This window comes from Tinamus guttatus, unplaced genomic scaffold (genome assembly GCF_059628265.1).
Source record: "Tinamus guttatus ecotype Peru unplaced genomic scaffold, ASM5962826v1 Tinamus_guttatus_pri_ptg000639l, whole genome shotgun sequence".
In the NCBI taxonomy this organism is placed as follows: Eukaryota; Metazoa; Chordata; class Aves; order Tinamiformes; family Tinamidae; genus Tinamus; species Tinamus guttatus.
The window spans coordinates 3,839,369-3,853,465 of record NW_028289173.1 but is presented as its reverse complement, the minus strand read 5'-3'; the positions used below and the strand labels follow the sequence as shown (position 1 = coordinate 3,853,465).

The following is a 14,097-nucleotide window of genomic DNA, read 5'->3' as shown; positions in this document are numbered from 1 at the left end:
CATGCCTGTTCTGTGCGTGCCACATCAAGCACAGCAGAACCATCTGAGATGCAAAGTAATGCAGTTGCCAGCAGGAATATGATATTTGCTAGTCTCTTGCAAAGCCTTGTATCTTTGGCAAGTAAATATTTTACATGAAATTGCACATCATGGTAAAGCCACAGATTTAAAGTGTAATAACTCCCTCAAGATTTTTTTCATTTAAGGTGTATTTTTAGCCACTTCTATTTGAGTTTAAATGAAAAGATATTTTTAAAGTTTGCTGTGTATTTTCTTTTTTTTTCTTTATTTTTTTCTTGGAGATGTCAAGGAATGGAAATTATTTTCTCTTGGTTAATTTTGACTTTTTTGGGGGGTGCAGATTTTGTTTCTTTTATCAGGAATACTTTGGGTATTTGTTGTTGAGTCAAAAGAGAAGCTATAGCTTGTTTGTTGAAGCAAATCAGTATAACATGCTTTAGTGTGTGGGGCTAGTGGTAGAAACTATTGAAGTAAAAATGCTGATCGGCTTAGATATATTTGAGAACCTATTTACACATGTTTTTGTATGTTTATGTGATCTTTCTTTTTGTTTCAGATGATCTATGCCATCTGCTTACAGAACAGACAGAAATAAATTGGTCCTTCAGACTCTTTCCAGTAGTTGAAAGGAAAAACGTTACCTGGAGAATGAAGAAATAAAACTTTGCTCTGTGCAACCGTATGATTGAAAACGCAATCCAGCGCTCCTCAGCTGTCGGACATGCTTGTGTCCTCCTGCCCCCTTCATCTGATGTTGCAGTAACGCAGATGGATCGTAATAAAGAGGCGGAAATGGAATTACGAAGATCCTCCAGCCCAAGCAAGCTGAACAAGAGTGACATGGATGCAGACAAGACCATGTGCCACAGCTGCTGCATCTGTGGTAAAAGTTTCCCTTTCCAGAGCTCCTTGTCTCAGCATATGAGGAAGCACACGGGCGAGAAGCCCTACAAATGCCCTTACTGCGATCACAGAGCTTCCCAAAAGGGCAATCTGAAGATACACATTCGCAGTCACAGAACAGGCACTTTAAGTCAGGGACACGAGGTGGAGATGGGAGAGGTGCAGCTGGGGGAGGTGGGTGTTGCGGAGGGCCTCGGTGGGTGCACCAGCCCCACTAAAAGTACCTCCGCCTGCAATAAGATCCTGAATGGTACTGCCCGGGTGGATAATGGCAAGATCTTGCTGAGGAGCAGCAAGAAGGAGGTTGCGGAGGCGGTGCCTGCCGAAGACGATGGCAGGCTCACCGGTCACCAGTGCACCTTCTGCAAAAGCAAATTTGAAAGGAAGAAGGACCTCGAGCAGCATCTGCATCAGGTCCACAAACCGTTCAAGTGCAGATTGTGTAGCTACATGGCCTTGAGGGAGGAGACGCTGTTAAACCACATAGAGAAGGACCATATAACAGCTCAGGTCCCCAATGGGGAGGCTTTTACAGAGAACTGCAAGAGTGAACTGAGTGCAGGCGAGTTCCCTTGTGAAGTCTGTGGTCAGGCCTTTAGTCAGACCTGGTTTCTGAAAGCTCACATGAAAAAGCATAGGGGATCATTTGATCATGGGTGCCACATTTGTGGCAGAAGATTCAAAGAGCCCTGGTTTCTCAAGAACCACATGAAGTCACACGGCCCAAAGACAGGGAGCAAAAACAAACCAAAAAACGATCTAGAGCTCATAGCCACTATTAATGATGTCATACAGGAGGAGATGATTGTGACTGGCCTTTCTCTGTATGAAGTTTGCACCAAGTGTGGAAACCTGTTTACAAACATGGAAAGCCTAAAAGCACATAATGCCGTTCACTACAAGGCTCGGCGGAGCAACACCATGGAGAAAGGCGAGGGCTTAACTGACGGGAACGTAAGCCCTTCCATAACAAAGCAGTTTTTCTTGCAGTGTCTAAACCTAAGGCCATCTGTAGGGATAGATAGAGTTACAAGAGGACAGCCTGGAAAGAGAGTAGCCGAGCTGGATCCAGTCAGCAGCTACCAAGCTTGGCAGCTGGCCACCAAAGGAAAAGTTGCAGAGCCATCAGAGTATGTGAAGTATGTGGGATGGGACGAGGCTCTTGCTGATGCGGATGTGACTTATGACAAGGACAAGAGAGAGTATATCCTCGTCAACCAGGAGAAACGCAAGCGAGACCAGGACTCGCCCAGCTCTTCCAGCAACCCCAAGAAGAAGAGCTGCGCTGGCGGGCGCCTGGAGAAGAGCAGCAGCAGCACACAGCCCATGGAGAGCTGCCTCCTGGCACAGAGCGACCTGGACTACCGGCCCTCGTCGCGGCAGAGCCGGCGGGCGTCCCAAAACAAGTCCACCGAGTGCTTTGAGTGTGGCAAGATCTTCCGCACGTACCACCAAATGGTGCTGCACTCGCGCGTGCACCGCAAGGAGCGCAGGGGCTGCAGTGAGAGCGGGGCGCCCGCGCGGCCCGACCGCTACGGCTCCAGCAGCGAGGAGGGCGACTTGGGCTCTGTCAGCGGGCCCAGCACACCCAGCTCTGCGTCTGCCCCAGAGGACTCGGCCACCTCTGGCCTGGGCGAGGAGGGGGCCGAGGAGAGCTCGGAGGAGGGAGGAGCGGAGCCCTCCTTAGGTAAGGTCCTTCCCACCGCTGCGCTTCCCTCTTTCCCCCCTCGCCGCCGGTGCCGGCGATCTGCGCGTCCGCGCGCCTCCCGGCACGCCAGGAGCACTCTGAGCGAGGGGCAAGCGGAAGGATGCGGGAGGCTGAGGCGCGGCGTGGATCACGCCTTCTGCCTGATGGGCGCTGCTTACTTCGTCAGCTTCTTGATTCAGCGTTTCTGGTCTAACTAATAAAACTGAGCTTGCTGCCAGCCGTTGCGAGGTGCAGGTAAATTTGTGTTTCGGTGAAGGACACCTGAGAGGCCTTCTAGTTACCGGTAGCAACCCCGCTATCCCTCCTGGTAGCTGCAGCATAGGGGTGTCTTCCCTGGACGTCTCGGGACCCTTTTTGCGCAGCTATGCAGGCGCCCGCCGCAGCGCTCCGTGTTCAGGTGCGGGACGCGCTCGGCTCCCCAAAGCACGTGGACTTGCTAATCAGCAGTGCGAGAGGCATTTCTCTTCTCCCTCCTTCCCTCTGCTCTGCCTCCCAAACTTGTGTTTGCAACTCCAAGCTCTGTAATTAATCTCTCTGGATTAAAGCAATCCTTTGAGCCCAGCACTACTAAATGGAACAAATTATTCCCCAAATAGCAGCAAAGTAAATATTTAAGAGAACGCTGTTAGGCACTTCTGAATCATTTTTTATTTTTGTTGTTCACTCTTCTTCGTTTATAATACCATTTTAGAAATGTGACGTTACCCATTCTTTCTTACTAATCTTCCAGCTTCCTTGTGCTTGGTTTTGCTGTTTTTTTTCCCTTTTTGTTTGGCAACCTGTTACTACTTCCTGTGTTTTTTATTCTTTTTTTTTTCTCTATGAACATAGTTACCTGTAGAATTAAACTAATTTTCAAGATGTACTCCGATGAAGTAATAAGCTGCGACCCTTCTGAAAGGGAGGTGTGGGGGTGGTTTAATTAGTTAGGTTCTTGTAGGATTTAGTTAATGTTGTGCTTTCTCCATTGGTCACAGATCCTGCAGCAGCGAAGCAACATTTTCCAGGGTTGTGTATTAATAGTTGCGTGTTTGTCAAAAGAATAGAAGTGGCAAAGCAATTTTTTTTGTCATTAAGCAGCTTTCATAAAATTCTCATGGTTTTAGGAGAGCTGAAGTTTGAGCTGTCACTGTGTGGCAATATAACTTTCTAAATGTAAGACTTAGGCAGAAGAGAGAACCAAAGGATTGAAACTATAAAAAATGAAACCCATCTGTTTGTCCCTAAAACTTAAAAGGATGGTCTTAAGCTTGATTTTTTTCTACAACTTGGATCAAGGCCCAAATGGACAAATTGAGTGCACACTAGAGTAGAAACTTAAATTAAACCAAGAACTCCACCTTTTTTAATGCTTTCTTGCTCTTTCCATAAACCACAACTGCAAGAAATCTTGAGGACAAGTTGACTGACTGAAATATTTTTGCTATGATTACTTGCCTATTTATTATTAATAGGCTCAAAACTGGACTTTCCCATCTAGTGTTCCTATTTAGGAAATTAGAAAAGGAGTGCACTTATTGTATGAGACAACCCATGAGCTGCTGCCTGAAACACCTCTCCATACAGTTTTGAGCCAATTATGCAGTTACAAAACGGCAGCTTTGTCCACATGTAATTGAGGCTGCCATGATTTACCGGTCTTACGTGCAAAGGAAACTGTGGCCATGGAAAACCACCTCTCTAGAGACAGCCTGAAAACACCTAAAACCTTTTCCCATGATGTTTGGATAGTAGAGCTGTTCTTCTGTGCTCTCGGTATAAAACACTTCATTTTTAGTGAGAGGAACTACCTTATCTTTTTCCCTGTCCTAGATCTTCCTTCAGTTCAAGCTTTGAGCCCTTGTGCCACCAGTGAAACGTGAGAGTTTGTTGCACAGCGGTTTCTCTCACACATTAATTAAAAGTGACTGACTTAAACCTTGCTGCTATCCAGCACTGGAAACTTGGGTTTCTTTGGGTGCCAAACTGGTTCTTCTTTGCCGAGCAGCAAAGAAGCAGCAAACCGATCAGCCTTGGGAGAGGAGCATCTCGGAAAATGGATAAATCAGCATTGATTGGCCAGGAGGGTAGGCCCTGCATTTTATATTCACTGGTTGAAGAGCTGGTAAATTAGTGGGGTTGCTGCTTGGTTAACAAGGGCCTTTCTAATCTACTGACCAAGGGCAATGTTATCCTTTGTTCTGGTGCAATTTATTTAAATAGAATCAATATAGCAATGAAGTGGACTTTTGTATTTAGTTGCTAAACAAGTGACAAGGGTTTCTAATTCAAAAGAAGCTGGCAAAAAAAAAATGCAGGAATGATCATAAACCCAGATGAGTGAATTCATTTTCTCAGTTTTCTTTTTTGTGTGTAAATTTCCTGTGATGGCCCTTGTTTTCTAGGGCCCGAGTCCTTCTGTCCAGCAAGCTCTAGGATTTGTTCTTTGGCAGTTTGCCCTTTTAACTCAGGAGGCTTGCCTTTTTCTTCCTCTGTGAACAAAAGCTTAAGTTCTATAGAATATAGGCCAAATTCTCCCCTCATGTACACTCTTGTTAAAGTCAGATGTTTCAGTATGGCCTTTAAGTGCATTTTGTCCTAGAAGTGCTGTGGTTTGCTCTCCTCTGCTGTGGCTTTTTTTAGCTACTCTTGCTGGTGAGCCTTTTCCGCCAAGAGCTGCGCTCCAGCCGTACGGATGGCAGCTGCCTCCGATGGATGCAGGCAAACTGTGTTCTCGGTCGTTTTCCTGACCTTCCTGCCATGGTATTATTTTTACTCAGACTGTGGTTAAGAAAATCTTGTGCTACTCCTAAGATTATTTTAAATAATATAGATTTTTTTTCCCAATTTCCTACCTTCCTTCCTCCCCCTAACTTTGATACATTACTGGGTTATTTTGGGTCAGAAAAGGGACCAATCGTTGAATGTCATCTGCTTGTGATTCACCTGAAAGTATATCTTTGTGTATTTAGCACTTAAACAAACAAAAAAATCTGAATAGTCCTGCTGACACACAGGCTAGTCTGTGGTTTGCTTGATGTCTCCCAGAAGGGAAACTGGGGATGTCCCTCCTGCTCATGGGGGCCAATAGATGTGCGGGTGCAGGAGGGAGCTGGGGAAGTGCAGGGGGGCTTACTAGAGGGAAGAGGGAAAAACCCACTTCCCATGTGAAATGGGATTGAGAGCCTCCAGGGTGGGCTGTCCCTGCCTTTAACACACCAGTAATTTGTCTCTGCTCTGTGTCGAGTGACAGAATGATTTCTCAGGCACCAGGGTAGTGTTTGCAAGCCCAGATTATCAGCTGCCGGTGGGAGAGCTAGCTGGATGCTTTTCATCTTGTTTGAAGGAGAAAAATGCAATATTTTTCTGATGTTACTTCTCTACATACAGAATATCATGTGATACCAGTCACATAAAGATATCATATGGCTTATGTACATGTAAGATATGTGTGCTTTGTGCAATGGCCACATGGGAAACGGTGGTCCGGAATACATTCCATCTGTTAAGAACGGCCCTATGGATTGTTTTGAGCTCTGCCGGCCCCAAATGAAGCCGTCCTTTTTATTTGACATTTAAGCCACCAGCAAACTGTGCATGGTTTTCCACTGAAGGTGAATCTGAAGCTGTTTGAACCATCTTCAAGTGAGTTGCTTATCACTTCCCCAAATCAATCACCAAATGATTCCACAAGAATTCAGATTTTTCTGAATTTCATTTTTTTCATTAAAAAAATCCACAGCTTTGACAAAATAGAGAGATAATGGAAGGGAAAATACTTTTTCTGGTTTTATCTTTCAGCTTGATACCTAAAATGCTATTTTGTAGGCCAAAGAAATAATTAAGTCAGTGTACAATAATTATGTGCATGTTCATACAGTGGGCCATAATACTTACAGGTCAAAAAGGACAAGATTTTAGACTTCAGGTGGACACCCACCATGGAGAGGACTAAAGATCTGAATACTGCAAAGCAGTTTTGCTGATCTCCGCGTTACACTTGCCTTCAAAACAAAATAGAAGAGTTCACTGATTTGCTCTTCCTGTGGCTGGATCTTGATTTACAGGCAGCAGGGGTTGTGTTTGTTTCTTGATCTTTTTATTTTTTATTTCCCACCATTGTACATCATTTCAGTGTACCTTTCCTATTAAAAAAGGTGTCGTCACTGTGTATTTAGCAATTAATGCAACACTTTGTTGCATGAAGGCATTATGAACTATTTCAGCGCTCAAATCAAGAAGGAAGTATAAATTCTGAGGACATGACCTCCTGCTTCTAGTAGGTGGGAAGATAAGGAAAAGAAGTGAAAACAATTTTGAAACGATTTGGTGCTCTGGAAATGCATGATAAAAGACTGGCCTTTGATGTCCGTGTCTAGATCTTGGGAAAGTAAAGAGAAATAAAATTATTTCTTGTTGCATGTCAATGCCAGAGTGAGGAGGAAGAAAATAATAAATCTAAAAGCAAAAAAGCATTATATGTGGAGTAAAGAGGAAGCATGTGGCTTCTTCGAGCCTGATCTTATTGAGGGAGGGAGCAAGAAAAAGGAGAGAAGGGATGCTGCTTTCAATGAGAATCATCTCCATTTTCTGTCTTTTTTTTCTGCCTCCTCCCATCCATTGCTTTTTGACAAAAATAAAAACAAACTAAGCTCCTCCAGATTTTTGAAATAATTTAAGGAGACTGATTCATTCTTACTCAACACATGCTGGTTTTTATTATTGTGGCTGATACAGAAACATGCTGATTGAGGATGAAAACCATGGTGCAGGGCGCCATACTGCCACAGTTACAGACTTGAAGAGCTTATGGTCTGCCTCAAAGACAGACACAGATTGGCAGAAAGTGTGGAGTACCAAACCCAAGTGAAGGGTGCGATGCCTAGCCAGTGTTGGGGATTCCTGATCATAAGGTAGGATGTACTCTAGGAAGAGGAAAAGGACCAGAAAAGGGATAAGGATGGGCATAAGGTGCGGGGATGAAAGAAAGAGACGGAGGAGAGGTAGAGTAGAGCAGGAGGGTAATTTCGGGAGTTAGGAGATCTTGAAGGGAGCTGCATGGGCCAAAAGATGAAGGTGTCAAAGGGGAGGCTAACGGGAAAGGTCGGACGGTGTTGAGGAACCAAGGCTGTCCCAGGGTGCTGGGTTGTCCCCTGCTGAAGCAGAAGGGCTTGCAGGATGGGAGACCCCAGGGCTGTTTTCTCTCCCGGAATGGAGGATCAGGAGCCATGTTACCATGGACGTGCCAAAGAAAACCCAACCAACCAAAGAAACACACTTTCAGCTCCTTCTTGAGTCTTGATTTAAGAAAAAAAAAGATGGGAAGTGCCTGTTTCTGAGCTTTTTATTTCTTTTGTTTCATTTGAAAAACTCCACGGAATTTGTGGTTAGGGTCTGTATAATTTATTGTCTTTATCAGGCAGCTTTCTTTTTCAGTTCACTACTAATTGCTTATAGGTTGTGCAACTGGAAGATGTAGCAGATATCATTCATTGAACAGACATTATAAAAACATTCTGTGTGCATATTGAAATGTTTGAGCAGAAGCATAATGACTTTACTGAAGTCTCGTGAAATACCTCAGACTAGGAGAGATTTATGAGGAATAAAGTTGGACTTTGGCATGCTCAAATATAAAGAATAACAATTCTGGGAGCTGAACCTTTACCAAGAAATGCCAAAAAAGAAATGCCAGAGTTGCTTGAACTTTGCAGAAAAATGTAATTTGATGAGAAGAGGAACCGTAAGAATAAAACAGGTAAGCAAATGAAATTGAAAAATAAAAATGTATAGTTTCTCTAGAGGGAGAGAGTTGCTTCAGTTGCAAAGTGTAAGTGCACAGAATAATATATCTGGCAGTGTCCTATACCAGATTTTCCATTGTTTTGCAAAAATGTTCCTCTGTGTTTTGGGGAAAACTCTTTTAGCTATATAAGATGATTATTCCTAGGATATTTCACATGCTTGACTCTAACTGTAAACCAATATATCACTGAAGGCAGTGCTGTTATGACATTTTACACCAAAGAAAGATCTTGTTTTATATGTACAGTCTTAAGCATGCTTAAATTATTTAGCATGTTTATTTTGCAGAATAGATGTATAACAAATTGGAAGATGTTTTTGTGCTGGGCAGTGGAGGACAACAAATGCCTTAGGCTTCCAAAAATTGAACAGTTTTAAGGAAGAACAGTGTTAATGACTTGCAGTAGATTCTTGCCTGCAAAGATTAGAAAAACTGATACTATGATTACATACTTCACCAGTTAATTTTGACAGTGCTGAAGAGCACTTGTTGGAATACAAAAACGCCTCACCTTTACAACCCAAGCTAATTGTTTTGGTTTTAATGCCAGTGGGATGAATGCCAGGACTTTCAAATACATCAAGCCAATGAGTCAAGTCATAAGGAAGTTGGACAGCGGCAAGGACGCTGAGCTTGCGGAAGTGGGACCATGAGGCACCATTTGGCACCTTGCAAAGTTCAAGCGGTCACTGAAGATGAATTCAGTGCATGGCAACTAGATCAGTTAAAGCTTGAATATATCTAAAAATACCATGCATAAATTTCTTTTGTCTACCTCATTATCATGCATGTAGTCCAATCCTGAGGCACGTGCGCTCATGATTGGAAGTTTCTTTGCAAAGCGCTGCTCCTGGAAGCATCACTGATGAATGCAGGCTTGTGTCTATCTTTGCAGCGACACTTTATACCTCCTCCCCCCTTGGGGCTCTGGTCCACTCCTCAGGCCTGCAGCAGCCGTCTCTTGCACATGAGCACCTTCCAGTGGTGCTCCACCAGCAGCCTTCTGCTTTTTTAACTATGGGTCAGTGTGAGTGGAGAGAAGACCTGAGGAAATAGGACGAAACAGAAATTATGTTCATCAGCCCAAGAAAACGCGCAACTGGTAGCCAGAAGCACTGAAGAGTGTGTCAAGGAGCGAGAAGAACCATGTGCCATATTGGGATGTGGTTATAAACATTTCTTAGCATGTGTGCCACACACCTAACAAGTTGTTTGGCCTTTTATTTTAGGCTCCTGGTGGGGGCTGTCCTGGAAGATGCTTGTGCAAGGAGTGATTGATTGGAGTGGGGCAGCTACCCTTTGAGATAATGCAGTCAGTGCTCTTTAATGTTATATATTACTATGACATCATACTAACTGGGGAACATTTAATGATTGCCCTGTAGGCACCTTGGGTGATTTCCACAGTATTGCTGATTACCCTGCTCCTTGTTGCTAGGTCCCATTTTACTCCGTCTGGTGTAATGTGGGTGGCCAGCATGAATGTTAAACAGTAATTCCAGTTCCTCTCACAACGGAGCAGGGTGATAAGGAGTAGATAACACCGAGTCAGCTCAAGTCAAAACGGAGCCTTTTGCTGCCTGGGCTTCAGATACCTCAATAGATACATGATTTCTCACGCCAGAAGTTTAAGTCTTCATTGCTGCTGACAGAGAACTCCTTCCGCAGCATTTTGAAGTTGTTAATCCAGCCGTTGCACTGTTTGTATTTCTTGCAGATGTTTTCATGGAGGTCCTGTTTGAGTACTGTAGCATTTCCAGTGAGGTACTTGGATACAACATGCCAAAGTGTTCCGTTTTAGCTGCCCCTTTTCTGGTGGGGTGCCATAGAGGATAGCAAGTGGCACAGTTACACCGGAGTGTTTGTTTAGACACCATGTTGTGGCTGTAGATGTGTGATATGAGAGACCAAGGCATGGTAGTATTAGTCAAGCAGTAATTCCAGGCGCAGCTTGGAGGAAAATTTGTACTGACCTACTAAGGAAGAGATAAATGTACTCACCCTTTAGTTTCCTTGTTAAAAAACAAGGAGGCAAATGCTGTTTCTTCAAGTTAGGCAATAATAGGAGAAACTTTGCCCTGCAGCTTATGTGAGAGGCCCAAAGCAAGACGAGTTCTTCATGCTTCTTGAGCAGCTTTTGAAAATGTTACTGTCGCATTACCTGCTTGTCAGGATTGCTTATGCCTGTGTTGAGTCCGTTCTCGGTTGCCGATACCCATTCCAGGCTTACTAAACAATAACATTTTAAAAGATATGTTCACAGGTATGGAAAGCTATTTGTCTTAATTTTAGTTTGTATGTGCAGGAATATTTCTCTTTAAATCACAATACAGTAGGTCCGGTTTTAATAGTAGGTTGTTAGCTGCTCTTGCAAGTATCATAGCCATCAGTGTATGTGGGCATGCACTCTTGCGTCCAGGTGCAGATAACTTAGCTTCCTCGAAGCCTCACATGTTGACATCTAGTCTTGCTGCCTTGTAAAAGCCAGTATTGCAGTTCTGGCATTTCTAAGTACTGAATGTTTCTATTACATGCTGTAGTGTGTGAGATACTACTCTGTGGCGTTTATAGTCATAAAATCACATTGTGCAGTGTTTTTATTTTCTTGCAGTGTCTGGTTAGTGAGCGAGAACTCCCTTTCTCTCAACTGGTAAAACCAGGTTTGGACAATGAAAATTGTAATGATAGTGTTTTTAATCTTATTTCCAAATATTTCTGTAGCAGTGCAGCTGTGTTTAGTGGGATTTTACTGATCTGTAAATGACTGCTAACAAGGGATTTGTTAGATGTCTTTGATGTTAGGTCTTTTTGCTGCTCTTAACATTATGGTTCACAGTTTGCCCCTGATCTATCCTGAATTGCGGGTCAGGTTTTCTTTGTTAATGCATCAGATTTGACAGTAGATGCTGTGTGTGCCTCTCTTGTGGATAGACTCTGTTTGGGGTGGATTGAAACTCGTGGGATCCCAGGGCTGCACAAGATGTGGAAACTGCAGAGTTTGACCTAATATTGATATATAACTGTTTGTTTTCTGTACCTTCATTTTATAAATACAGGTTTTCGGAAGTCGCTTGTCTTTATTACTTTTCTTTTTTTCTTTACTTGATTGAAACACTGAATCGCTTTAACTTAAATTGACATCCACTAAGCTGTGACATCCTGCTGGGCATGATTGTGATAGCAGTCATACCAAGGAAAGTCAAGAGCAACTTAACTGCCTTCAGATAAGAGAACATCAATAACTTTATTTTATTTTTGGTTTTCTCTTGACTGCCTACAAGATTTATTACCGTTTTTTTTTTTTTTTGGGGGGGGGGGCGAGTAGGGTAGAGTGGAATTTTACAGTGACTCTTTATTCACTATATAATTTTTCTTTGAAGGTAAATGTTCAGATTTTCATTATGTTGATGTTTTTCAATATTTATCTCCTGGAATTACTTCCAGTCCCTAAATGGTACTTTTGGCTCCTTACTGCCCTTGGTGTGTGACTGTTGCTCCTGTGCCCTGTTTTGCAAGAGGTGTCTGTATCTGTGTCTCTGTTATCAGTGCCCGGAATGCATCTGTAGACGCGTAGGAAACTTATTTTCACGGTGGATTTGTTTTTCTCATTTATAGACAGCATGGGTTTGAAATGGCAAATTGTTGAATGCTTTGGCCCTGATCCAGCAAAACTCGTAACCACTGACTTGATTTTAAGCACATGAGCGGTTGGTTTGGAATCGTTAAGTGCTTTGTTGAACTACTTGGCACCTAATGGCTTGAGGTTAGAGAAAATTAGACAAATCTTCTCTTTTTGTAATCTATGCCAGTGTAAATTCTATGTCTTGAATTATACAGTAATATTTAAAGCTTGAGTAAGACTTACCCTTTCCTTGTATCTTGTCCTAGAATTGTCTTATGGATACTCTGTTCATGGATTCATTTTCAGTTTAGCCATAACCTTAACAAAAATCTAGTGCTTGATTCTCTTAACATGTAGAATCTCTGTTGAGGAATTATTCACATGAGAGGGAAAAGCGCTTTCTCAGTTGATGCTTATGACAATTCAGTTGATGCTTGTATACTTGTGAATGCTTGTGAATACTTAATGTGGATATAGAAAATGAGATAACTTCACTGTCAAGGTCATCAGTCCTGTAGAGATTTGCCCTCACACTTTTAGAACTTTGCTTTCCAGGTGGGTGATCTTGAACCTTAAGTAATATTTGATTATGTATATTACTTCAAGTAAGAGAAAAATAAATAGCCTTTAAAATGATTATATTGTCAAATCACAATTGTAATTTTAGACTGTTTTGAAGCCACAAGATAGAGGTAGTTATACCAGCCTCGTGAAACTCCAAGTGAGATCTTTTTCTTTTTTCCTGAAAGGATACAAAAACTTTTTTTAAGACTACATTTAGATTTATTTTATAGTATAAGACACTCCCAGACCTTGTGTTTCTTTGAGATAACAAATTCATCAGGCAGTTGAAGGCATCAGCTATACCTAACAGTACTTCAGAGGTGTGTGTTATCTCAGAATAGCATATGTCTTGTGATGTCTTATTGCTTAAATAGTATTTGAGGCAAGCTGCTGTCAGCAAAAAATAAATATTTTTGCAGAAAAAGAAAAAATTAAAGAGAAAATAAGAAGTTTTTTCACCCATAGGGAAAATGTGGGCTCTTTCAGAAATATGAACTTTGGGTCTAACGAGAAATCTTTTTCCCTTCCATTAAATACTTGGTGCTTCAAGAGTAGAAGACTCTGTGCCACTCATATGATGGTGAAGGACTTGAGTGCAAGGTATTATAAGAATCAGGACTGTAATAGGGCATAAAAGGCTTCATCTTTTCCTGTCCCCACTGTTCCCCACAAACAGATGCTGCATTCAGGCTTTACTTTTTGCATGTTTTGCTAACTGTGTAGCATTAGTGAGCCAAAGGTGCTGGAAGCTTTCTGTGATACAACCTTTGCTCAGTAGGTAGTAAGCAGTTAAAAAAAAAATAGATAATTAAGCAAATAGATCTTTCTCTGTCCTTTAGAGAATTCAGGAAGTACAGCTTACACTGCACATGGAACCCATTAATTCTAAAAACCTTATAATACTTCACAGAAGTTTCTTGTTTGAGTGCATGCCTGCATCCACACGCACACCAGTTTTACAGTACTAATGAAGTCTAGAGAAGCCTTAAAAAATTGTCACGCTGTTTGTGAAGTTGTAACAGGAAAAATTGTTTTTTTTGGGAAAGAAAAATTGAAAAATTCATGGCATATGGACTTCAAATTCTTTCAATAATTTATGTATGGATAAATATTTGTTATAATTCAAACATAATTTATTTTGCAGATGAGGGTGTTAATTTTTATATCTAGTGTTACCAACACACAAGAGTCTAATATTAATAATAGTAATGGAAATGCTGTGTTATTGATGCTTAATGAAATTTTTAAGCACTAGTAAAATTTTCTGCTAGACTGACCTTCCTTGGTCAATTATGTTAGAGCAAGGATTAAAAAAATCTCTTTTGGGATATATTCAGTAAGTTGCAAGTTCACTCAAGCAGTGCATCGTTGGAAAGTCCTCCTCATGCATTATTTGCTCAAAGTCCAGTTTTGCAACTTTCTTCCTTTGAGAAGACAAAAGGAAAGAAATTTGATACTTGAGGAGGTGGTGGCTAGAATGGGCCAGAAATGTAA

General features: G+C 42.1%; 1 protein-coding gene across 1 annotated transcript in view; it reads left to right on the top strand.

The window, feature by feature from the left end:
• The first annotated feature begins 581 nt into the window (after positions 1-581).
• ZNF516 (zinc finger protein 516) overlaps positions 582-14,097 on the top strand; it is a 57,510-nt gene continuing 43,994 nt past the window's right edge. The window contains exon 1 of the mRNA XM_010214370.2: positions 582-2,611. Within this exon, the coding sequence (XP_010212672.2) occupies positions 703-2,611 (1,909 nt within the window). The 5' untranslated portion in view covers positions 582-702. The remainder of the gene's footprint in view (positions 2,612-14,097) is intronic.